Raw genomic sequence first — 27436 nt, 5'->3', positions numbered from 1 at the left:
CCCGTTGGGGACTCTTTCTTGCCTCAGCCGATGTCAGACAAAGTAAATAATTGTTTAACTTGTGGGAAACAAAATACCTCATAAGGATTTCCATTCTTACTGCCTTCCTTGCTTAGGCCCAGACCACGACGTATCAGCCTGTTTAGCCTGTGCCTCCTTCAACCGACGAACTCTTAGACGTCGGTCGGAGTTTGCAGAGGAATTTTTTGGAGCCGCTTTTGCTTATAAAATGCCGTCGGAGACTCCGACTTCGCATATGGTCAAAAAACACAAGGAAAAGGACAGACACTCGCGGCCCGCGGTTTCGGCTGAAATCACGGTTAGGCCTACCACGAGTGTCTCTGTTTTGGCCGATACCGAGTCCACGGCGATTCCTTCAACCGAAACCATACTTCCGACCACCGAGGCCCGAGAGGCCCCGACTGAGTCAGCTTCAGAACTCCCTACCGAAGCTAGTGTTCAGGAATTGTCCGACACCATACCTTTGGACATTTCTACCCCTGCACATGGGGCAGCTAGGCCCCCAGCTTCTATGTCTATTAAGGCCTTTTCCAGGGCTAAAGCTGCCAAACTTTCAAAAGCTTTGCCTGCCAAATCTACATCCCAGAGGCCTTCCTCTAGTTCACAGATCCTCAGCCTTGCTGAGGACCTTATCTCCTTAATCAGGGGTTCACAACCTCACCCAGACAGGGCCTCTCAACCTCCTCCAGACAAAAGGCCCAGGACTGAACCCTCTGAACCTCACTCCTCAGATTACTCCCCAGATGGATCTGACTTGTCAGACCACCAGGAAGGGGCTTACTCGCCTTATGAGGATTCAGATGCAGAGGAATCTATCCCTTCGGCCTCCCCTCCTGAAGAATTTTCCTTTGGGAGACTTTACACTCCATGAGAGAGCACTTTCAATGGCAAGGTCAGGATTTCTCTGATTCTAGAAAAAGATTAAGGACCTTTTTGCATTTGCCTCAGCATAGGCCCTTAGCTATACCTCCTGTTCTAAATGTAATTGATGATGTGTACAATGATGTCAGTACAGCCCCTGATTCTCTTCCTCCGGCCCCTGCCAAACCTGACAGATATTACAGGGTCCCGGATTCTCATTTCCATCTGTATAAAGCCCATGCTGCAGATCCAGAAACTATTTCTCAGGGCCCTAAAGGGGTTGCAGCCGCTACTGCCAAAAATCCCCTGCCCTCTGAAAGAGAATCAAGAGCATTAGAGAGATGGGGTAAAAAGGTTTATACATCTGCTACTCTTTCTGCCAGGGCATTAAACTGTCAATTCCATATGATACAGTACCAAGAGTTTTTGTTAGATCAACTGAATAAGAAACTTTCCTCTCCTGAACCCTTAGACCGTAAATCCCTTCAGGATTTGGTACATAACTCACAACAGGTTAGTAATCATTTTTTAAAATGTGGCTATGATGCACTGGAGGCTTCATTTAGATCAGCTATGACTGGGGCAGTTATTCGTAGGCATGCCTGGCTGAAGGAGCAATCTTTGCCAGACCATGTCAAAGCTAAACTCCTCGATGCTCCAATGGAGAAACAAAATTTATTTGGCTCCCCTGCACAGGAGATTCTAAAAAAGGTTGAAGAAAAAGCAAAATCTGTGCAAACAGTTAAAGATTTCCTGCAAGTTCAACCACCGAGGTTCAGCAGAAACTGGCCTACAAAGAATTGGTCCTTTCCAGACTCTACCAGAGCCCAGAGAGGCAGGAACAGGCGCCCTAGAGGCAGAGGTCAATCGAAGGGCTCCTACAGAGGCCGTCAGTGGCAGCCTGCCAACCAGAGGAGTAGTGCAACTGCTACAACTACAACCACTACTACAGGACAGACCCAATGACTTGACTCTGATTCCGCCTACCAGGGATCAACTGGAAGCACCCTTGGGCGGAAAGCTGGCTTTATTCTCAAAAAACTGGCATTGCATTACAAAGGATACATGGACATTGCAAATAATAGACAAAGGATACAGGTTTTATTTCCACACTTTGCCAAAAAGAAGCGGAATGCCAAACCTTCCACCAAATCAGAAGGCAGAGGCTTTAAGACAAATCAGCAATTTACTTCAGATGAAAGCCATAGAAAAGGTACCATGTTCAGAACAAGGCCAAGGATTTTACTCCAGACTATTCCTTGTACCAAGAAAAGAAAATCAATGGAGGCCTATTCTCGACCTGTCCACACTGAACACCTTTCTCATTGTGCCAAAATTCAAAATGTTGACCCTACAGCAACTTCTTCCCATGTTGGGCAAGGAGTCTTGGCTGGTGACTCTAGATCTCAAGGAGGCATACCTGCACGTCCATATCCGACCAAATTGCAGAAGACACCTCAGATTTCTTGCAGGATCAGAGCATTATCAATTCTCAGCATTGCCCTTTGGCTTATCTACTGCGCCCAGAGTATTCACGAAATGCCTGGCATCAGTAATTGCACATTGCAGACTTCAGGGAATTCAAATTTATCCTTACCTGGACGACTGCCTAATACAAGCGGACAACAAGAAAAAATTGTTAAAGGACTTGGCCTATGCCATACACCTGCTACAGACCTTGGGATACACAGTCAACATTCAAAAGTCAAGACTAGTACCATCCCAAAGGATAACCTTTCTGGGTGCAGATCTGAACACAATCACCCAGATGGTTTTTCTCACAGAAGAAAAACAAAAACAATTTCCAGACTACTTCATGAATCTGTCAAGACAAACTCAGCTTACTGCAAGGAAAGTCCTGCAGGCCCTGGGTTACATGGCATCCTGCATAATTTTAATCCCACATGCCAGGCTGCATATGAGGAAATTACAATGGTACCTAAGGAGTGTATGGTCTCAACACAGTCACAGTTTAGAAACCATGATACCAATCATTCCATGCCTTCAAGAGGAATTCCTGTGGTGGGCTCAGGCCTGCCAGTCCAACAGAGGGTTGCCTTTCAACCAACCAAAAACAAGGCAGACCATCACCACGGACGCCTCAGACCGAGGATGGGGAGCACACATGGAGGACAAATGTATCCAAGGCCTATGGCCTCAAGGGCAGCTAAGCATGCACATAAACCAAAAGGAAATGCAGGCAGTGAGGCATGCAATCGAGGCATTCAGACCCTTCCTCCAACAAGGACAGCTGTTAATAAGGACAGACAACACAACAGTCATGTGGTACATAAACAAACAAGGAGGCACACATTCCTACCCGCTATGCCGGATGGCTATGAATCTGTGGAATCTATGCCTGAATCTCAATATCCAGCTGCAGGCCCAATTCGTACCAGGAAAAGAAAATACACTAGCAGACAGCTTAAGCAGAACTACCATGGATGCATACGAATGGATGCTGCATCCAGACATCTTCAAACTCATAACAAAGACATGGGGAATGCCGGAGATAGATCTGTTCGCCTCCCCACTCAACCACCAACTGAAGACATTCTGCTCAATGACATACCACCCACAAGCTTGGAGGGTGGACTCTCTCTCTTTCAGCTGGAATGCCCTAACAGTATATGCCTTCCCACCTCTCCCATTGATGTACAAGGTTCTACTGAAGATCAGGGAGGAACAGCCAAAAGTGATACTAATAGCTCCGGACTGGCCAAGACAACACTGGTATCCATTATTGAGAAGCATGTCTCAGGCAAAATCATGGCCTCTACCCCTATGGCCTCTTCTTCTAACGCAGAACAATTACAAGACCCTGCATCCCAACTTGAAAACGTTGCAGCTAACTGCCTGGAAAATTCCTTAAACCCCAATCAAACTATTTTATCTCAGAGGGTGAAGGACATTATCCTGGAGGCTCGCAGGCCCTCCACAAGGAAGACATACTCGGCTAAATGGAAGAGATTTCTCATTTGGAGCACATCAAAGGGCACAGATGTCACAGTGGCAAACCTGACACATATCCTAGAATACTTAGGCCATTGTGGAACAATTCTGCTGTCCTACTCTTCCATTAAGATTCATGCTTCAGTAATTTCAGCAGAATACAATGTGGATCCACCTATCTTCTCACACCCTCTCCTCAGACAATTTCTGAGAGGGATCAAAAGTATTAAACCTCCAAGAAGACCCCCTCTACCTGCCTGGGATCTCAACTTTGTGCTGGAGAAACTGACACTACCTCCTTTTGAACCAGCAGCATCAGCGGATCTACAGTTTCTATCTTGGAAAACTGCATTCCTTCTGGCAATCACTTCAGCAAGAAGAGTTTCTGAGTTGCAAGCATTAATGGCAGTGCAGCCTTTTCTTATTTTCCACCAGGACAGAGTGTCACTAAGAACCAATCCTACTTTTATGCCAAAGGTGGTATCTAGGGTATCCTTGAACCAAGCTATTCACTTGCCTACGTTCTTCCCTAACCCACAGAATAGAGGGGAAAAACTTTTGCACACCCTGGATATACACAGACAACTACGCTACTACTTGGACAGAACAAAAACTAGCAGAAAAACTGACCAACTGTTTGTAGCATATGCAACTGGGGTGCAAGGAAGAGCAATTTCCAAACAGACAATTTCAAAATGGATAGGAAATTGCATTCGATTTTGCTACTCCTTTCATAGAAAGACAGTGCCTGAAAATATCAGGCCTCACTCCACAAGGGCCACGGCCACCACTACAGCCTTCCTATGGGGGGTGGCTACCAAGGACATTTTAGAAGCTGCTACTTGGAGCTCCGTGCATACATTTGCCAAGCATTACAATCTACCTTTATACTCCAGATCCAGAGCAGGGTTTGCAACTGCAGTCCTGCAGGGGATCTTAACTACACCATCCTTTTCTTAGTACCTCCTCCCCCAGATTGGCTATGGTATTCTACCCATATGTTATGACTGCAGATGCATCCTTGAAGGACATAGTACAGTTTTGTACCTACCATAAATGTAGATGTCCGATAGGTATGCATCTGCAGTCAGGATTACCCTCCCTCTTTCCCCTCTGTGGTAGTCCTAGGGTGCTTACCCCTCTTTTAGCTAGCTGGGGGAATCTATTATGGTGTATTTGTTTGTTTATACATGTACATAATTTGCAAATGTTTGGAATTTTTCAGCATTTAGCCAAATTTAGCCTTCCTAGAGGGCACCTGGCATCTGGGGCAAGAAAAACTGAGGAAAATGGCGTCGGCTGATGCTTTTGTACCCCAGACGCTCTGACGTCGGGGAAAGTGCGACATCAGCCGAGGCCAGACCCAGACTTTGGAATCCGGCCGACCGAAGGGCTGCCTGAGGCAGGACAACCCATATGTTATGACTTCAGATGCATACCTATCGGACATCTACATTTATGGTAGGTACAAAACTGTACTTTATGCTACTCAACGCCAGGAGTTTAAATCTCAAAATGCATGCGCTCGAAGCACTTCTAAATATGGAGAACGTCGACATCTGTGCAGTAACTGAAACCTGGTTCAAGGCTCCAGAGCACTACTGGGCTACAACTCATACCACACATTTCAGCCACAGAACACGGACCGAAACACAAATGGAGGGGGTGTATCCATATTCATCAAGGATACCCACACCTCCAGGTTAGTGGCACAGCATGATACCTCTGAGATCATCCACGTGCAACTAACATCCAGCAAATCTGCAATGCAAATTATGGCCTGCTACAGATCACCCTCCATGACCCAGGACCACCACTCCGCCTTTCTGGAGACACTGGAAAACCATGAAGGTCCTACCGAACACACTGTTCGTGGAAGATTTCAATTACCCTACCATTAACTGGAAAACCTACTTGAGTACAAACTCCCAGGCTCAGTGCTTCCTGGAATTTATCAACTCAAATGCCCTGGATCAGCTGGTAAACTCCCCTACCAGAGGACACAACATATTGGACCTGGTCATCACCAACATGGGCGACAGGTGCGTCAACCCGTCACTGGTTAGATCAGACCATAAACTAATCACCCTGGATGTCCACACCCCACCACCACTCCCAACCAAGGAAACCACAGTGAAAAACTTTTCTAAAGCAAACTTTACCTTACTTAAGGCAGAGGTGGTAAGTTTCACAGCCCCCACGCTAAAGGATAACACTGCCCAAGATGCAGAATCCTTTACAATTGCACTCTATGAGCACCTACAAGGATGCATGGATCGTGCCATCCCTAGAAAAACCAAGACTCACTCCCCTAAGAGAAGGAAACCAGTCTGGTGGATCCCTGCCATAAACAGGTTATACAACAAAAGGAGGAAACTAGTTCAGAAAAAAAGCAAATCCCAAGAAGTAAAGACATCCATGATCAGTATCAGTAAGAAACTAAGGTCCCTCATAAAATCATCCAAGGCTAACTTCGAAAGAAAAATTGCCAAGGATTCGAAAGATAACCACAAAGCCTTCTTTAGCTATGTCAAGAATCTAAGTGGCAACTCACAGATATGCTCTGAGATAGTGCAAAATAGCACAAAATATGCTGAACCTACTGATATTGCCAACATACCTGCAGATTCAGTGCAAACTTCCCCTCCCTCTCACCTTCAAAAGGGCCCACAACAATACTGGAAAAGTATAGTGTCCCGGAAATCACAGAAGCACAGGTCAAAATAGCCTTTTCAAAAGCCAAAAACACAGCATCAATGGGGCCAGATGGTGTCCAAGACTGCGTCTTGCACGAACTACAGAACGAACTAACCCCCCACCTAAACACCACTGTTCAGCCTCAGCCTCTCCACAGGCTACGTGCCCATAGAATGGCGCACAGCAATGGTTATTCTGCTCCGCAAAGGAGGGGCCAAAACTGACCCTGGTAACTATCGCCCCATAAGCTTGACTAGCCTGGTCTGCAAGGCTATGAAGCGCATCATCATGGAACTCATTCACAAAGACATTGGGAACCCCCAAACACATGACCCGACCCAGTTCGGCTTTGTTAAGGGCAGATCATGCCTACTAAACTTGGTTGACTTCTTCGAGACAGTTACCAAGGCCATAGATGAGGGAAAGGTGGTTCACGCAGCCTACCTTGATATCGCCAAGGCGTTCGACACCATTCCTCACTCAGGTATTATAGAAAAACTCACCAGCCTGAACATAAACCCCTATGTCACAAGATGGGTTGCCAACTGGCTTACAGACAGAACTCGCACGGTAAGAATAGCGGGCTCCAGGTCTGACTCTAAACCAGTCACAAGTGGTGTGCCGCAAGGCTCTGTTCTGGGACCCCTACTGTTCAGCATATATTTCTCAGAAGTACAGGCAAACACAGGAGGACTATGGCTAACCAAGTTCGCCGATGACTGCAAACTGGGAGCCATAATTGACTCTCCGGCTGACACGGACATCCTCCAAAAAGGCCTTACTGAGACAGACACCTGGTGTCAAAGTCATGGCCTCAAGCTAAATGCCAAAAAAATGCATAGTCATCCCGTTTGGGAAAAACAAAACACCCACGAATTACCACATAGGTGGCAGCCCCCTTAATACAAAAGAGGTGATAAGAGATCTGGGGACCCAGGTAGATAGTAATCTCTCCTTTGACAATCATATTGCCAAAGTAGTTAGGAAATCGTTCTATGTGGCCCATCTAATTACTAAGGGGTTCTCATCCAGAAATAAAGAGGTTATAGTGCCCCTCTACTCGTCACTCATCAGACCCATCATAGAGTACAATGCCCCATTTGGGATGTACCTCACAAGACACTTCCAACAGCTTGAAAAACCACAAAAACACCTCACCAAGAGGATTACTGGCCTCAAACATATGTCCTATGCAGCCCGACTGAAAAAACTCCGGCTGTACTCAGTGGCATATCGCTTACTCAGAGGTGATCTCTGCCTGACTTACAAAGCCATGTCCAACTCAGAATTGATGGACATGCTCCACCTAAAGAAATCCAAGTCACTGCGAGCCACACGCTCTAGTGAGCTAAAACTCGCCACAAAAATAAATAGAACATGCTGGAGGGATAGATTCCTGCCACAGAGACTCCCCATGCTTTGGAACAAAATTCCTAACTAAATTAGGCAGAGCCCCCAACACTCTTCAAGAGAAGCCTTGACGAGTGGATGGGTAACAGAAAATACACCCCTGGGGTCACTTCATTGGCTCTGCTTGACAGAGGCTCAGTTAATTAATCAGTGGGGCTACGAAAGCCGACACACTCTGGCTAGGCTTATAAATGCCTTTGGGCAGATAGCCTAGTACCTACCAATGAACCTATAATTCATGCAGACAGAGCTTAGTCACTTAGAAAAAAAATCAGTTTTGGCAGTAGAATAAGAGTAACAATAGAAAGTTATCTGGAACTAAGGATCATTTGTTGCTAAATAGCCATAATAGAGAGTTGTAAAAAGGGAAGCATTTTAAGTATGGTGTTGATAGATTACAAAAAAAACATTTGACAGTGCCCCACATTCATGGATAAAGGAGTGCTTACAGATGTTTAAGGTATAGCCTACATTGATCACTTACACTACAGTGATTGTGAAACAGTGGCAGACCACTTTGTAGTTGAGCCATGACAAAGGGCAAATTATTATCCCATGTATAAAAATTAAAAGGGCGATATTGCAGGGTGATTCTTTGTCACGACTGCTGTTTTGTCTTGCCTTTAAATGCATTAAGCTGTTAAGTTATAAGAGTAGCCTAATTTGTTAATTAATTTCCCAAAAAACAACATGGTTTAAAGATTTGTCATCTACGTTTTGTAGATGACTTAACACTGTGTAGTTTAGCAGATGAGGGGCTGAAAGCTCAGTTATAAATGTTTAAACCCCTTCTCAGATGGTATAAGAATGACATTTGGTCTTGATAAATGTGCAAAAGCAACATTTAAAACTGGAAAGCTGCTTCAACCCGGGACAGGAATGTGAGATAAAGGAAACTGAGTAGGTGGGAGTATGTAAATATTTGTTAATAGATAACGTATAGCAATAAAATCAGAACAAACGAGAATAAAATTCAGTAAGAAATATTCACATGATTATCTCGAGAGGTCAAGGCAGGATTCTTAAGAACAATATATAAAACGGTTTTCTGTTCCTGTTCTAACTTACAGTTTGGGGTAACTGGACACAAAAAAAAAATAATTCATAGTTACCAAATGAAATATAAAAATCAGTGTATACCCACATTATATATTCCTTGCTCTGAAAGAGATATGGGTCTCCTTGAAATTGAGTCACATGTATAGGTCTGCAATCTTGGGACTGTATACATATCCGCTGACCTCATCCGGCCTAAACATAGGGAACGTTTTAAAATATGAGGAGAACAAGTCTAAGATGACATATTAGCTTGGTTAGCAGAAGCAATTTGGTATCATGTGGGAATGGAAATCTAGCCAGAAGTAGACAAGAGTTCAGATAACAACTGAATGTGGCAGAAAACAATAAGGAAAAGGATGGAAGAAAAATCAGAAGATCCATAAATCTAATGACAAGTACAGAGATCTCCTGGAATAATCTTGTGTTGACCGAGATTTGACGTATGAATGATGGAGAGCTGAATTGAAATCAAAAGATGAAGGGCTAATAATTGTGGCCCAGGATAGTGAACTGCATGTGTTAGTTAAATTCATTAAAAAGGAGCGAGAAACAGGCATGCAGGCAAATTTAAGGCAGAAATGGAAACAACTGCGCATCTTCTTGCTGGCTGTGATACACCTGCAACAGATGGCTTGTACACTGAAAGGCACAATAGTGTGGCAAGACTTCACTGGATATTGTGCAAAACACTACAATATAGAAGTAGCTGAGAAGCATTGAAAACATGAACAACCACAAAGCATTGTAGAGAATCATGGTTTGCATCACATGGAGTCACGACTGTAATCACAAGCTCGAAGTTTCAAAACTTTGAACTGCAAATGGTCAAGACCATAAGATTGAAGTTTTGAAACTTTTATATTGTAATTAAAAAAAATAATAAAAACAAATGTTTTTTTTTTGTTTTGTGCAGTTGGGCAAGCCCCCTGCACCCCCCAGTAAATAAATATACTAACTCTGAGACTGCACTACATTGAGGAAAACTGTAAATTTCCCATTCCACGCTGTATAGCGATCTCCATTCAAAACATTCAAAGTTTCAAAACTTTACAGTTCAAAGTTTTGAAACTTTGACCTTGTGAAGGGAATCCGGGATCACCCATTACCAGCAGTTCAGAAGAATACATGCAAGAAAACCAGATATAGTAGTCCATGATAAAAAGACAAAAGTCAAGCATTAATCATTGAAATTGTAGATGCAAAAAAAGTGAGTCATAAAATACCAGGATATGCAGGCAGAGATGAGAGTGGTGTGGAAGAAAAATATGCAGACAGTTCAGTAGTAGTAGGAACAACAGGTCTAAAAAAAAGAGAACTTGCAGTCTTGCTTACATTTACTACCAGTACGTATAATTCTGTATGATTTACAGGAGGGGGGATTCTGGACCCATTGCAGGTGTTAAGACCAGTCTTGGCTAACATCAAAGACTTAAACAATATTAATTTCATGAACTCTAATCATACTCTTACTTAGGAATGGGGTCCATTCCCGTCATGGTATTAGAAAACCAAAAAACTTTGAGAAATTAAACCAAGAGAAGTAATACATAAGATATACAATAATTTTGAAACACAAGGGAATCTGTTAAGTACTGTAACAAAAGTATCCAGAAGATGTTGCATTGTTAAGGGAGGCAGGTAATAGTCACCCCCTTTAAAACATAGGCGTTTATCCCAATTGCAGTTAAAACAAGTTATCCATATAATTTGGGAAGGAATTGGTTTTTGCTTACATGTTTTGGCACTTTAAAAGTTTGACTACCTCAGCTAAAACCCATAATACCTCCGGCACAGAGTCAAAAGTCCAAAGGCATACCTACAAAGTACAGTGAAAGAAAGATAACCCGTTATCACTAGATCATAATCAACCCCCCTTTTTCTACATGGGGGTCTGTCCATTAGAGACCTAGGTGCCAAACCAGGGATGAATTTCTGGTTTCCCATACAATTGTCCAAGTTGCACTTGAATTGGGTTAAGGAGGAGCTCTACTTCACATGGATGGGTAGCCTGTTCCATAGATGGGATAATCTCTGGGATACATACCTCTCTCTCCAGCAGGTCCTGTTTATTTCACAGGCAAGGTTTAAGTCTTTAGAATGGGTAATTCGGTGCTGTTTGTTTTGTGGCTATGCAGGAGGTCCATCAGAGTGGGGTCTGACAATGCCCTGTATGCCAGGCATAGATCTCCCTTCAAATGCCTGTAAGAAATGGGTACAGGGATAGGGCCTTGAAGCAATTTGTATTTCATACTTTTCCAGTGGTTACATATCACCTTCTTTTTAGAACCTTTGCTTTAATAGTCCACAGATTTCTATAAATAAGTCTTAATTCTTCCATTCTTAATCTTGTCCCCTTTTCTCCACAGGTGAGTTGTCATCCCTTTTTCTGAGAATGAAATATTTTTGGCTCATATTTGATTAATTTGTCAGTAAGCAATCCAGTCTACTCCATTTAAGATGTTAAGACTAGACGTATTCTTCTAAAGTGGGAAGAGTTGTATCATTTAAATGTTGTCCCCATTCTGTAATTCCTTTAGCAGCCCAGAACTCTGACTGTGCTGTCATATAAGTGGTCTGTATCATGTAGTCGAAGTGCAATAAGTCCGACTGTTTGAATATTGAATCCGGAAGTTCGAAATGCAAGAATTTCGAGCACACAGAACAGCAATTTTTTTCCCCCAGGGAAGAAAAATTGCTGTTCCGGTATAAAACCAAAAAACACGTGTACACTTCAAACTGTTCCTAATGTGGGGAGCTTCACCCCCCACCCCCAATGTGGGGGGCAGTGCCCCCACACCCTCCTACATAAATATACCAACTCCGAGATCGCAAAATCGCATCACAGTGGAGGAAATAGCAAAGCCCCAGAAGCGGCCCACCAATTTTTTTTTCCCTGGGAAAAAAATCAGTGTTCCGCGGCTTTGCTATTTTCACATTTCGAACTTCCCAGTTCGGTTGTTACAGCATTCGGACACCTGTGTGTTGGAACTCCTAATATAGACCCCATGTAGCAGCATTATTTTTCGTTTTTGTCTCTGTAAACCTGTTAAACCTCTTAGGCTGAAGGTGAATAAACTTGATAACCACTGAGGGAACTTTACTAAATAGCTGAACTTTGCAAGTCTAGAAATATAACACTCCAGGCTAACTCAGGGAAGGAAGACAAGACCTGAAACTCACAGAATATCATTTTGTAAAAGGTGGAGTTGTCTGTTTTTTCTGTATTGTTTTTCAAGAACTTTTCATAGATGGTAAAACTTGTATATACGGAAGGCGTGCAAGAGTCACTGTAAAACTGTCACTGACAGTTTTACTGAGGTTTCTCAAACATGGCAGTATTTCTCACTACTTATATTCCAGTGTGTGGGACTGTGAGCTGACAACACAGACTAAGGCACTGGAACATCTTCACTTTCTCCATCACACTGAGTTATATGCAAGCAGCAGCTTTCCAAGAAAAGATGATCACATAAACATCTGTCCCCATGAGGACATTCAGGATTAGGAAAAAAATAAAATTAGTAATATGTAGTTGCTGTGCTGGTGGCAAGCTTCAATCCTGTAGAATTTCATGGTAATATTTTCTTTTCCAGTTTCTGCTTGTGTGGTCCTTCATGAGTTGCACTTCAAAAGGCTAACTACATTTGGACTACAAGCAAAGGCATGCCTACAAAGTACAGTGAAGGAAAGAAATCCCATTATCACTAGATCATAATCAGCCTCATAATCAGCCTCCCTTTTTCTACATGGGGTCAGGGTTGGGATGCATGTCCGCTGCCGCCTTCTCTTTATATTCAGTGCCAGTCTCCTACCTTTTTTGACACTCGAGCCTGACTGTTGCAGGTTTTCTCTCACACAGTCCATCTACTACTTTGCTGGCCAGCCTTGTTTCCTCTCTCATTCTTCTTGTCTGTCCCAAGTCATCTTCACTAGATTGTCTTTTACTTTTCAACAAATGTGCCCGAAGCACAGTAATCTCTTCTAAGACCATCTTCTGCTGTGGCTTCTGCTCTTATGTCTTTATTTCTTCGTCTGTCCCACAGTGTGCATCCTGCCACCCGTCTCAAGCATTTATCTCGATCACCTCTAGCGTCCTCAGCTGCTGTGCTTTTACTGGCCAGGTTTCTGTATTGTACAGTAGTAATGGTCACACCATTGTTTTGTACACCTTACTTTTCATCTTCTTTGGCATTCTTCTGTCATACATTACCCGTGACACTGTGTGCCAGTTGGCTGCAGCCCCAGTGATTCTAGCTTTGACCTCCTCATTCAGACTTCAACCTCGCCTCCCAATACGTGAATATGTTGACCTGTTCCACTGTATTTCCCTGCATCTCAGTTCTTAGCTTCATCTGATTTCCCCCATTTGCTGCCCTTACAACTCTTACCTTTGCACAGTTTCAGTCCACGTGCCTTCAGTTTTTCATTCCATTCCCCTATTCGTTACTGAAGTTCTTGCTCAGAGTTTGCCTGAAATGCCACATCATCTGCTTATAGCAACTTTTTTGATCTGTCCCCTCAGAACATCACCAGTATGAACAGCAGTGGGCTCAGTGCTGAACCCTGATGCACACCCTCTCCCACTGGGAAAGCCCTCTGTGAGACTGAACACTGTTTATACTTTTCAGTTGGTTCTTGTAAATAGTTTGTACTAATTCTGCCAATGTTTCTGGTACTTCAGACAACCACCACAGGACTGCCCAAGTCAGCTTTCTTGGCACCTTGTCATGCTCTCTCCAAGTCTAGTAAGGCTCAGTCGGACACTCTCCCATTTCTAGCCTCTTTTCAAGTGTCTGTTTCACTGTAAACATTATGTCAGTTATGCTGATCCAAATCCAAACTGCTTGTCTGCCATCGTAGTTCCTTCTACTCTGTGTATTTATCAGTCACCCTCTCCAGAACCTTTATGCAGTGAATGTCCCCTTTGTTCTTAGCACTGGCACTAGTATGCTTAATATGCAGTTGTTTGGGATGTGCCTTTCTCTCCATACTGCTATGAATACCCTCAGGAGCCATTTCTTCCTTATCTTACCAAACATTTTTATCCTATCAGCTGTGATCTCATCTGAGCCTGCTGCTTTCCTTGACTTCATTTTCCTTAGTGCTCTTCTGTGGTAGGCTGCTCCTCCTCTGTCATCATAGGCTGTGTCTGGGGCATTACAACTTCTGTGGATTTTTCTTCATTCAGAAACTGCTGGAAGTAATCTTTCCTTCTGCCTTGTCCTGTGGACTAGTGAGCAGGTTGTTGCTGGCATCATTTCTGAAGGGTGTCTAACTTTCTTCTTTATCTTTCTTTCTTTGCTGTGCAGTGTGATATGGTTTCTTTGTGCAGTCTACCAAGTAACTTTCCAGAAGCTGGTAGAGTGCCACTGACGGCTTGTTCTTTACTATTGCAACTCCTCTCTTAGCTTCTTTGTTGGACCAATGATGTCAGGCACATGGTTGGTATGATGTCAAGGCACTCCTATGGGCTAGGCTTGTAAAGGCTCCAGGGTCATTTGCCTAGCACACACCTGTGAACCAAGTTAGAAAAGGTAGTCCAGCATTATTCCTTCCCATCTGTCACTTTTTCTGCAGTACTATTTTCCTTTGACTTCTTGGACTTCTGCACTCCACCAGCAGCTTCCCTTATGTACCTTATTTCAACACCTGGCTTGGCTGCATATCTGTTCTCTAGTCCTCACACATACTCTTTTGAGGCACTGCCATTCTTCTTCTTCAGTTCTACCTATTTCCTCCTTTTTGAGGTTCTAGAGCCCTGAGTAATTCCATGAAATGTTGTGCTTTTTCAGTCAACTTCCAGGTACTCCACCTGGTCTCTGTTGACCTTAGGACCTTCCCTGACCATTGTGATCAGTGTTTTATGATGTCGGCCAACTGTTTCACTGGGGATGACTTTGCAATTGCTAATTCTACCCCACTGCCCTTTCCTTATTAGGAGGAAGTCTACCCGAGTTGCATGTTGGCCAGTTTTTTATGTGATCTTGTAACTGTCTGTCTTGCTGAGCCATGTGTTGGTCACCATCAAGCCATTTGCCAGACAGAAGTTTAGAATGACTTGTCATTCTTTATTCCTGTTTCTCCACACGTGGACCTAGGCAGTCCTAATATCCTGTTCTGTCTGTCCTGATGTGTGCATTCAGGCCACCCATTAACAACACCAATTCATGTTGTCCTGGTTTATCTAGTAGGTCCTGCAACTACTGCCTGACTACACTCTTTTCCTCACTGTCACAACCCTGCTTTAGGACAAAGGGCAGTATTCATAATATCATCTTATTATTTATTACACTGGAGTTTGATTGCCATGAAATTACCCTCACTGTCTTCTGAAGAATCTCCTCACAACAATTCCCTCACAATTTCTAACTTGTCCTCCTCCTGAGTAATAGACTATGGCTCTCAAACCAAATGGCTTCAATGTAGTGTCCTTCCATCTTGTCTCCTGATATATAGTGTCCCACCTCCTCCTCCTTACCATCCTGTTCTCCAGTTTCAGGCTCTGTCCTGTCAGGTAATGTACATTTGAATGTAGCATTTCTTAGTTTATGTTTGGCAGATTGTTTGGCTTTGAGTCCATCTTTCGTTTAACAGAGCTATCCCAGGTTACCCAAGCTAGGCAATTGGAAATTGTCTGGCCAGTTGCTTATCACCCAGGGCTGCTGGGCTTTATGGAAGGCACACACTGGCCAGTAGGGGAACATACACCCTTCCCACCTTTAGCATGGGTCTCTGGCATAAGTAGGAGTAGTTTGAGTCCTCAGCCCACTTATCACTGGCAAATACCCATGCCCATTTGGCAGCATTGTTCTACAAGACCAAACCATCTAGAGCTGTATTTTACACTGTCACGTAGCTAGCCCTGCCATGGTGCACAAGCTGTCATCTGTTTTCTCCTATCTTGAGGGTACTGTTCACCATAATAGATGCCTAAAGTGTTTGGTCTGTGCAACTCTCCCCCCCCCTCTAGGGCACCAGCTAGAGGTTGTTGCTGCCCACAAGTTCCTGACCCTCAAGTCTTTCCAGAACTCCATCCCTTCAGGGCACAGTGCCATCCACTCAGACAACATGGCAGTCCTTTTGTAGACTGGCAAACAGGGGAACACATTCTTCTTTTGAGTTGAAAATCTGTGACAGTATGTGATGGGCCGCGCCAACCATCCGCTTTCTGGTAAGCAGACACATTTTGGTATAATCTAGTTATGGAACAGATGAACTTGGCCATTGCCTACTAGTGCATCATGAGGGGTCCCTCTAATGTTATGGTTAGCCCTGCTGTGATCTCTTGCTTCCCTACCAGTACCAGTTACTTCTACCTCATCTCTTCACTAGGGAACCCCTCTAAAAATCCCCCTCCCACAAAAACAAATTCCACTCTGTCTTTTTTTTAATGTCCTGTAATGGTGAGGTCTGTCCAGAAAACCAAACTGTCACAAGTCTATGCTTGGTCTCATATCTCCTTAATAGTTATCAGTAGATGTGATTCACACTTATTTGGCCTTTTTATTGTTGTGCCAACCAGGACACTGTCTGGCTTTTCCACATTCAGTAGTGCTTAGTCATTCCATGTACTCTTGTGGGAAGGAAGAATCGTCTCTTTCTCTCTCTACCAACTTAAAGGTTTGCAAAGTCTTTCTTAAAGATGCAGCCTTACTGACATGGTACCACCTTGCGAGTTACATTTATAGACAGGTGATCCCATCTCTAGATGAGTCCACAGACTGTAAAGATATGAAGTCTCTTTTTTTGGAAAATGCTGTTTGTATTTGCCATTGCTTATGTCAGAAGAATTTCTAAACTGTAGGCTTTACCTGTGGAGTATTCCTATTTGTTTTTATACAAAGACGCTGTAGCTGTCTGTACCAAGTCCTCTTTTTATGACAAAAGTAGTTCCTAAATACAACCTTAATCAGTACGTTCACTTTTTCTTTCGCTACTGCAGTCAGAGGTATGTCGTCCATTGTGTTTGTGCACCATCTGTTAAATTTTAAATGGAGAATATATAACTTGTTCCTAAAGAAAACCAACTTTTTTATTTCCCGATTTAAGAAACTGGGACAACAAAAGGTCACTTAACAAGATTGCTACCTGCATCAGACTTTTTACACTAAGTGCAGTAGGTCTCTTCCTTCAGTTCCAGAGGTTCCTTCTGCTAGAGCATCAGTTACTTCTGTGTCCTTCAAAATCTAAGCTGTTGGAATATTTGTGCAGTGCAGCTAGTATTTTTGCATGAGACTGTATGCTAGATGTGATGTCCAAATCCTGGTTTCCTTTGGAGTGACTTTTGTAAAGGGTATATTCCCATAAAGGAGTACATCAAGGAGGATTAGTTTCAGATTTTGTTTCTTTTAACAGGTACGAACGTTGTGTAATTAACATAATAATAGGGCGGACCTGCTTTATCAACCTATACCTGCTGACCTCTAAAGAAGCAAGTTTCAAATCTTAGTTTGTTGTTGGTTATATTTGCATAACTCCTGTCAAATCTGAAGATGATAGGGACCGTTGTACATTACGGAATTGGGGGAGTGTTTTATTGGCAGCCACAAACGTTTTGTATGCTCAGTGGTCTTGATACCTGCTGGCCTTGGTTGTGCTGTTAATGGAGAATGAACCTTGCTTTCTGATTGTATGGACCACTGACTTGAACCAGTTGCTGACTTCTCTGCATTGTACAAAAAGATCGACTTATGGCAGGTACTAAGTAATAGCCTGCAAACACAAGATACACTGACAGTAGTAAGTGTCACGTGTCTGAGTAGAAAGGAAAGAGAGGAGTTAGGCTTTTGTTTGTTTGTTTATTTTTGAGGCATGCAATAATCTTTTTCTAAAGTCCCACAAATGGGCAAACCAGAGGTATTAACATGTTAAAGAGGAAATCTCTGGCAGTAGCTGATACTCGATGCAGAGAGTGAGCATACGTTTGTAATGCTACTGATGGCCTGGCTTTTAGAATGAGCTTGGATCTCTGCCTTCGTTGTGAGGGGTAGCAGGAAGTGGTCAGCCTTGCCGGGGAGGGAGGGGATGAGGACTAGTGGCACTAGTGTGTCTTATGGCTAAGAGTGTGGGGGGTAGCTTACTTCCCCTTCATGCCCCAAGATTCCCACTCCTCTTTTCTTTATATACTGGAAAATATTAGGGTTCAACCAAACACCCTAATAATGGGTGATTTCAACTACCCCACCATTAACTGGGAAAACTACTCATGTACCAACTCCTTCACTCAAAGCTTTCTGGAATTCATAAATTCCAGTGCCCTGGATCAACTTATCCACACCCCCACCAGGGCCAACGGTATCCTAGACCTAGTCATTACCAACATGAATGACTGGTGTTCCACACCTGAAATCAACTCGTTGCTCAGATCTGACTATAAGCTAATCACCCGAGATATCCACATCCCACCCCCATCCCCCATTAAGGAAACCACGGCAAAAAATTTCTCCAAAGCCAACTTCATGCTTTTTAAGACAGAAGTGGCGAACTTCATGACACCCATGCACATGGACAGTACAGTTACGACTGCTGAATCCTACACAAATGCACTCTATAAGCACTTACACGAGTGCGTGCTATCCTCCAAAAAAAAAGGAAGCCAATCTGATGGTCCCCTGCCATAAACAAACTCTGCAACAGAAGGAAGAAATTGTTGCAAAAGAGAGTAAAATCCCATGGGTGGAGAGGAGCTCCCTGGTCAGCCTTAGTAAGAAGCTGAGATCCCTTATAAGATCCTCCAAAGCTAGCTAGGAAAACAAGATCGCCACTGATTCTAAGGACAACCAGAAAGCATTCTGTAGCTCTGTCAAGAATCTCAGTGGCAACACCCAGATCTGCTCTGTGTTACAGCACAACGGCACGAAAATTGCAACACCAACTGATATTGCCAACATCCTGGCAGATAGGTTCAGTGTTAACTTTACCCCCTCTCACATCCTAAAGGGCCCATGTCTGTACAGGAGGAATGCAGAGTCCCTGTAGTCATAACTATGCAGGTAAAAGCTGCACTCTAAAGCCAAAAACACAACATCCATGGGACCGGACAACATCCCAGGTTGCGTTTTACATGAACCTCAGAACAAACTGGCTCCCCATCCAAGCACCATGTTCAATCATAACCTCACGTCAGGCTTTGTGCCCACAGAATGGCACACAGCAACATTTATCCCACTCCACAAAGGGGGAGCCACCGCTGATCCCAGTAACTATTGCCGTATTAGCCTGACGAGCCTGGTCTGCAAGGCTGTGGAACATATAGTCATGGAACTCATAAACAAAGACACTGATAACCTCCAAACTCTGGACCCCACCCAGTTCAGATTTGTAAAAGGCAGCTCATGCCTCCTGAACCTGATCGACTTCTTTGAGGCAGTCACCAAAGCTGTAGAAATGGGTAAGGTGGTTCACACAGCCTATCTTGACCTTGCCAAGGCTTTCAACACAATCCCCCATTCTGGAATTATAGCTAAACTCACTAAACTAGGTATAAATCCCTACATCACAAGATTGGGTTGCCAACTGGCTCACTGACAGAACCCACACTGTAAAGGTTGCAGACTCCAAACAACCAGTGACAAGTGGAGTACCACAGGGTTCAGTCCTGGGACCTCTCCTGTTTGATATCTACTTCTTTGAAGTACAGGGTAACACCGAAGGCCTTTGGCTAACAAAGTTCACAGATGACTACAAACTAGGAGCCGTAGTCAAGTCCCCAATGATATGGGCATCCTACAGAGACAGATGCCTGGTGTCAGAGCCATGGCCTTAAGCTCAGTGGCAAAAAGTGCATTGTCATCCCCTTTGGTAAAAACTCTGTACCCATGAACTACCACATAGGCGGCAGTCTATTTAACACCAAATGTGTGATGAAACCTTGGGACCCAGGTGGACAGTAGTCTCTCCTTTGATAGTCACATCGCCACAGTAGTCAGGAAATCCTTCTACATGATGCACCTCATCACAAAAGGGTTCTCATCCAGGAAAAAAGAGGTGATTTGTTCCCCTCTACTTGACACTCATTAGACCCATTATAGAGTACAACTCCCCTTCTGGAATGTACCTCACAAGACATCTGGAAAGGCCACAGAAGTACCTCACAAAGAGGATTACTGGCCTCAAACAGATGCCCTACACTGACCGTCTCAAAAAAACCCAGCTTTACTCCGTAGCATAGCGCATACTCCGAGGTGATCTCTGTCTAACATATAAAGCTATGTCAAACCCAGAGCTGTTGGACATGCTACACCTAAAGAAATCCCAATCCATCCGAGCTACACGCTCTAGGGATGTAAACCTTGTCACCACAATAAACCAGGACATGCTCTAGGGATAGATTCCTGTCCCAGAGACTTCCCATACTCTGGAACAAGCTACCCATCTATATCAAGCAAAGTTCCTCATTAGCACTCTTCAAGAAAAATCTTGATGAGTGGATGGGAAATAGGAAATACACCCCAGGGATCACTTCTGTGGCTCTGCTCGACAGAGGCACAGAAAAATAACCTTCTTGGGTGTCGTAAGCCAGGGAACCTTGTTGGCTAGGCTTACATAGGCCCTTGGGCCGATAGCCTAGTACCTGCCTATGAACCTATGATGGGGGGTATAATATGGCCAGTGCATTGGAATGTCTTGTGCTGAAATGCATATGGCTTACGTTGTGCATCTTGCATGTCATACCACCATGACTGAGGAACCAGGGTGCAAATTTTGCAAATAAATGAGCGTGTTCGCTGGTCATTCTAAATTACAGTCATTAGTGTCAGGTAGCTGCGCACAAGCATTTGTACAACACATGCAGCAATTTGTTTTAGTTACAGATGTAAACCAAGACAGAAAAGGCAAATCACACCAATATGATCAAAGGACATGTACCCAAACTTTAATAATAGAAGTGAATAAAATGGGGACAAACTTAAACAGAAGTAAAGGCACCCATGCCGTACAGTATTAAAAGATCATCATTACTAGCCTCCTGACTGGTACAGAGATTTAAGTCAGAGTGTTGCGTTTATTTTTGTGATGAGCTTGTGCTGTGGAGGGACAACAAGAACAAGGAGAATTGAGTACTACTGCTGACTTCCTGTCCCATGGAGGGTCCAATATCCGCAACACTTAGCAGTGCCCAAACGTAACACTTAGCAGTGCCCAAACATAACACTTAGCAGTGCCCAAACATAACACTTAGCAGTGCCCAAACATAATACTTAGCAGTGCCCAAACATAGCAACTCTGTAGTCTCTAAACAGGGATGGACAGAGACTTGGTACCCCTATCAGTGTCATAACTTTACTGCTTGGGGAGGATAAGTGGCCCACATCGCCTTTTATTTTCTAGTTTATCAGCCCTACAGTATTGAGACGGGACTTTTAACATCATAGTATGATGACTGGTTTGTGCTATATGCCAGTGGCTAGTAAAACCATATTGTCCACAAGGTGAGGTCCCTGCCTTCTCTGGGTTAGGAGGATGTTAACTGATTGTGTGTACAGCATCATATAGGGGTGGTAGTAAGATGTGATAAAATCTCAAGGACGCCAACAATGAGCCTACTGCAGAGGTTCTAATTTAAGTATGTATTGTAATCATTGGTTGCATGAGAAGAATTCCTAATACGTTTCTTGGGGTTTACTGGATACATTTTCTGTCATTGCTTGAATATGTATCAAATGTTGCACGGTCATTATTTTTCTTTAAGCAATAGCACGTTATTCCCAAAGATAAGTGAGTTGCATAGAGTTTAAAAATAAGTATTTATCAAGTGCACTGTTTAAATTTTTCCACTTCTGCCTGGATCATCTGTGAGCTGTCTTGCCAGCTATTTTTGCTGCTTCATTCAGAATACTTTACTTCAAACACTTTAGTTATATACTACATGGATGGTCTAAGCCTGACTGCAGTTTCTTACTTTAATTTGTAGAGACTAGGTGGGTAGGACTGCCTTTTTTTCTGCTAGCAACACATGTGCCTGTATACACCGATACTTTTGGTATTCATTTGGTGGCCACTAGAGATCATTGCAATCAGTCTTAAAACTGAGGAAACTGATGTGGAATACAAAAAAATGGAAATATGAAAATTCCTCACACAACCGCACAGAACTCCAGCACTACACAGTGTGCAAATCCCCCAGTCGCCCTGTCCCACTCCTGATAACTTAGCCTACCCTGAGGTGCTACAACTTCGGACTTGTCTGACTATGTCAAGTTTTAGGATTTATTTCAGAGCACCACTCATCCTACCTGCACAAAACTTTAAATTCGCCATTAAAAGAAAAAAATCTACAAAGCTTAGCAGTTTTGGAACTTATCCCTTGCTCAGCACCAGAGTGGGGTTTTCTAGTTTCAAGGTTTGTGATGTTGAGAATTGTGGCCTCTGTCCGTATGGAGTAGATGAATAGTTTTAGTTTCACTGTTTACATTGAATGTCACATACGTAAGTATTCTAGTCTTAAAGTACCTGTCATGATCTCTCAAATGGCAACTGGGCTGATTAGTCCACTTTATGTATCTTCACTTTGTATTCATTCAGTACATATGGGAGCGGATATTGATAGTTCTGTTGACATATTTGTTTTTTGTGTACAGATGATGTGGAGAATTTCCAGAAAGATTTTGCATCCAGGATCTGGCTAACATATAGGCGAGAGTTCCAACAGCTGGAGGGGACCATCTGGACGACTGACAGTGGTTGGGGCTGTATGCTGCGTAGTGGACAGATGCTTCTGGCTCAGGGACTGATGATGCACATCCTTACACGAGGTCAGTATGTGTGCATTAGTTTCTCTACCCTTAAAAAATTTGCAGACATAATTGCTTCTTTGCATGCTAAAAATAGCCAATTTTTTTTTTTTTTTTTGTGTAGAAGTTTGCAGTACAGGTAAAGGAAAAGTGAATGTCATTTTTGTTGTAGCAATGTAAATAATTTATTATAACATTGTAACATTTTTCTATCGGATATACGATAGATTCATAGGTGAGTACCAGGCTAACTGCCCTGAGGGGCCATTTTAAGCCTGTTAATAACCTGAGGTCAGATAGAAAGCCCTGTATTTTGTGTATGTGAGGTGAAGACCTTAACCATTATGCCACCCCCCCTCCCAAAATTTAATGGACACTCAAAGGCCTTGAAGAGATCTGTACTCATGACCCCTGATTTAGTAGACCAGCTCTCTAACCCCTGAGCTACAAAGTCAGAGCAAACCCCTGAGGTATACAATTGTCATGCATGGTGTACTGGACATTTTGGCACTGATTTTTGATACAACCATTTTATAATAATATATTTGTACAGTAGTAACAAAGCAGCCTTGTGTTAGACAGTCAGTGCTTATAGTAAGTTATCAATAACTTGCCATTGTTAAGCATACATATCCAAATATCACAATCAGCTAGTCCAGTGTTTCCAAAACTGGGGTCTGTATGATAAACTCAAGGGGTCCGCGAGCTCACTTGCACCCACCTGGCTTTTGGGCATCATCCATGACCCGACCCTGTAAATGGAGACAGAAAAGTTGCGCTGCTCATCCACAATTTATTTAAAAAAAAAAAACTTCCGTGTTTGCAGCTGAGCAGTGGCTAAGCAGCTGCTTGCCCTTAGTTTTTAGAAAAGAAGGAACAACTTCTGTGTTTGCAGCTGAGCAGTGGCTAAGCAGCTGCTTGCCCTTAGTTTTTAGAGGAGAAGGAACAACTTCCATGTTTGCGGCTGAGCAGTGGCTAAGCAGCTGCTTGCCCTTAGTTTTTAGAGGAGAAGGAACAACTTCCGTGTTTGCGGCTGAGCAGTGGCTAAGCAGCTGCTTGCCCTTAGTTTTTAGAGGAAAAGGAACAACTTCCGTGTTTGCGGCTGATGCTGAGCAGCTGCTTGCCCTTCGTTTTTAGAGGAGAAGGAGCAACTTCTGTGTTTGCGGCTGATGCTGAGCAGCTGCTTGCCCTTAATTTTTAGAGGAGAAGGAGCAACTTCCGTGTTTGCGGCTGATGCTGAGCAGCTGCTCACTTGCCCTGTGTTTTCTGCCAGCAGTTAGAACTTGGAGGGAAATTTAAACAACTGTTCTGTTCCCTCCAAGTAAGACAGGTCCCGTATTTATGTTAGTCACTGCATGGATATGGGTTTGCTCTCTCCCTTGTGTCAGCAAATAGAAATTAATGCAGAGCTGATGATCGATCCAGACAATCTTGTTGACAGAACTTGAAGGTATTTTTTTTTATCAAGGCTTTAATAAGAAGCAGTGCCTGAGTGCAGCTGTCAGTTGACCAGATATTCGCAGAGTGTGTCAGATTTTGCCTTATTTGGTCTGTTTCGCATAAAATGGGGTTTCTCTGGCAAATCTTTGAGGACTGAAGAAAATAATGGCAGACGTTTGAGCTTTAGATTTCATACGTTTCAGAAAACTCGTATTAATTCAAAACTTGTTGCTCTATCAACTTTCTAAGTTTATAAGAGCAATATTTAAAATGTATCCTTAGCTTTGGCCCTTTGTTCCCTACATTATGACAGGGTTTGTCCCTGAAGAGGTTAAGAGGTAGTGTGTGCCTGTGTGCCTGTGTGTGTGTGTGTGTGTGTGTGTGTGTGTGTGTGTGTGTGTGTGTGTGTGTGTGTGTGTGTGTGTGTCTGTGTGTGTGTGTCTGTGTGTGTGTGTCTGTGTGTGTGTAAGAAGGGGGCAGGTCGGTAGGTGTGTGTGTGTAAGAAGGAGGCAGGTCACTAGGTGTGTGTGTGTGTGTGTGTGTGTGTGTGTGTGTGTGTAAGAGAGAGGTAGCGTATCCTTCAGCTGTCCAGGTTTTTGCAGAATGTCCATATTTTTGCCTGATATTTTCAACCTGTTTCTAATAAAATTGTGTTTTTTCTGGAAAATCCCTGGCAAATCATTGATGACTGAAGTTAGAAAATAATGCCAAACATTTAAACATCAGACTTCATAGCCTTCAGAAAATTTGTACTAATGCAAAACTTGTTTTTCTGTTAGTTTTCTAAGTTTAGAAGACCAAATATTAAAATGTGTCCTAAGTTTTGGCTCTCTGTCCCCCCATTATGGCAGGTGCATTTTTCAAGAAATTTAGTTTCAAGTGCATTTTCAAGGAATTGTGAGCTTCAAGGGAAGATAATTTTTCTGCTGCTCATGCTACGTCTCTTTACAATGCACAACAGATTTGTTTAGCTAGTTAGCAAATAGTATCACTATTTTGGTGCAGCCTTTTAAAGCTGTGTTAGTAGCACAACAGGTAGCATGCTTGCATTTTAATGTTAGGTTCTCCTCCCACAGCATATTGATGGATTGATACTGATTTGCATTTTTAGTAACTATGCCCAGTAACTATGAACCTGTTTTCAGTTTGCCATCCATGTAATATTACCAGCTTACCATTTTTTTAAGTTGGCAATTTATTCTTCAAGGGCAGCAGGCACTGAATTTGCAGATGAAACACTGAAATAAATTTGTTTGGTAGCAGCAACCTTTTCATTAGTTACAGATCTCTTTAAGGTGGAATTATTCAGATGACTTACTTCTGCAGAGATTGTGCAATATATATTGCCTGATATTGGTGGATTGTAATGACAGAAGTTTGAGTGGTCCTTTATGGTTGAAATGTTCTCAGTTGGGTGGTTTTGTCATTATTGGTTCATATGTTTTTTTCATTGCTTACTGGAAAAGTGTGCAGAACTATACATTTAAAACGTACTACCAAGTGGTGCTGGATTATACAAGGGATATAATTTAATTATTGTGTACGAAAATTTAATTATACAATCAGGAAGGTGACTCAAAGAACTTTTGCATGCTCCTAAAATGTTCGCAATGGGCCTATGCTTTGAAAACAGCCCAAAGGTAAACTTAATCCGCCACTGGCCAGATGCATTTTTTTTAATGTGGGTTTCAATGCTGTTTCAGTGAATGTGAGTTTCAAAGGCAGAGAAGTTGTAATGTTAAGTCTGTTTTCATTGAGACTATATTGCTTTGTTTAGATTTAGAAAATGTCTGTTTAGCATTGGCAAATGTCCATCAGTGTTTGTGCTATAAAATTTGAAGTACAAGTTTTAAATGAACTCCAAACATCTGTAATCATTGTAGAAGTAAAGCAGAAAACAGTATGCACACTGAGAATTTTCAACAGTGTTTATTGCAACTGGGGAGAATTAGCCAAGTAATGGGACACTAAAATGGCTGCGTGGTGGGGCTGGTTGGGAGGGGGGTTTAGGTGTTGATCCAAATGTAACGTATGTGTACCGCCGCCGATAGGGGTCTGTCAAAATTGGTTCCTTTATAAAAGGGGTCCTCCAGCTTGCAAAGTATCTGAACCACTGAGCTTAGTCTATCCAGTCTTAATTCCATGTTTGATTTAACATTGTTCATTTAGCAAAAAATGGTTAACACAAATTCTTTTCACATCCTAATTTGAGATCAGGAATTAATTATTGATCAGGAATTAATTATTGACAATATTATCCGCAGCTTATACTGCAGCCTGCAATGTAGACGTGCTTCTCGTTATACTTTGATCGCCTTCTAAGACCATACAAGAACGACCTCCTAAGCCTGCTGATTTACTTTTAGCCTAATAGGAACATCTTTGAATGCCACCCCAAAGGCCTAATGTTATCTATCCCTTTACATTTGAACGCCATCCCACAAGGCGTCGTATATAACTACTCCAGAGCCTGCTTTTGATTTCTTTTACTAAGAACGCCCATTCAGGCGCTCAGAGTAATGCTTTCTCAGCTAATGCTCCCATTAATCGCACCTTAAGTTACATTGTAGCATAGAATGCTACCGATTGTGTTTCTCCCACAGTTCCTGACATTTCTCCTTTATAGGCATTTTATAGAGCCTTACCTTTCTGTTTTAACCAACAGCAAGTCTTTACTTAATTAATAATTACACAACGTTTAGTCTCCTCATTTAGCTAATAGTTAAATTGCCTAGCAACTTATTGAACAGTTGAAATGTACATAATGCCTAGTCATTTTATGCCATAAACCTGATAGGTTGTCAGGGATTTTTCTCATTTAACTGCCTAAACAAATGTTTGTCCATATTCTCAGTCTATGGTATTCCTTGCTTTGACAGTATTTATATACTTCATACACAAAAGTGCCTTGCCATCCTCTTGTATATTTATAGAGGTATAATGCTTTCATAACTTTGCTTCAAATGTATCTGTTTGCCTGAAATTGATACTGTATTGCTATTACTGTATTTTCTCTGCTGAATTGCATAACTGCATTTGACTCTGAATTGTACTAGATGATAGTGGTAAACATAAGGTTTTTCTCTACTGCATTTCTCTTCCTGCCTTCTCTTGCATTCTCCCTCAATAAGTGTTTTGCTCTGTCTTCACCTTCAATTTTCAATAACTGTTTTCTCTATCTTTACCTTCAATTTTTAACTCTCCCTCAAATATACCCTTCTTCTAGAACTATCCTCATTGTCTTCAATACTTCCCTCCATATC

General features: G+C 42.7%; 1 protein-coding gene across 1 annotated transcript in view; it reads left to right on the top strand.

Annotated features, from left to right (window-relative positions):
- ATG4D (autophagy related 4D cysteine peptidase) overlaps nucleotides 1-27436 on the top strand; it is a 444330-nt gene that overhangs the window by 37244 nt on the left and 379650 nt on the right. Inside the window, exon 4 of the mRNA XM_044084746.1 lies at nucleotides 22581-22754. Coding sequence (XP_043940681.1) covers nucleotides 22581-22754 — 174 coding nt within the window. The remainder of the gene's footprint in view (nucleotides 1-22580; nucleotides 22755-27436) is intronic.

The sequence above is a fragment of the Protopterus annectens genome, chromosome 9.part0, assembly GCF_019279795.1.
Source record: "Protopterus annectens isolate FY-2018-M chromosome 9.part0, PAN1.0, whole genome shotgun sequence".
In the NCBI taxonomy this organism is placed as follows: domain Eukaryota; kingdom Metazoa; phylum Chordata; order Ceratodontiformes; family Protopteridae; genus Protopterus; species Protopterus annectens.
The sequence above is the reverse complement of the archived record's forward strand: the minus strand, read 5'-3'. Positions and strand labels throughout refer to the sequence as shown.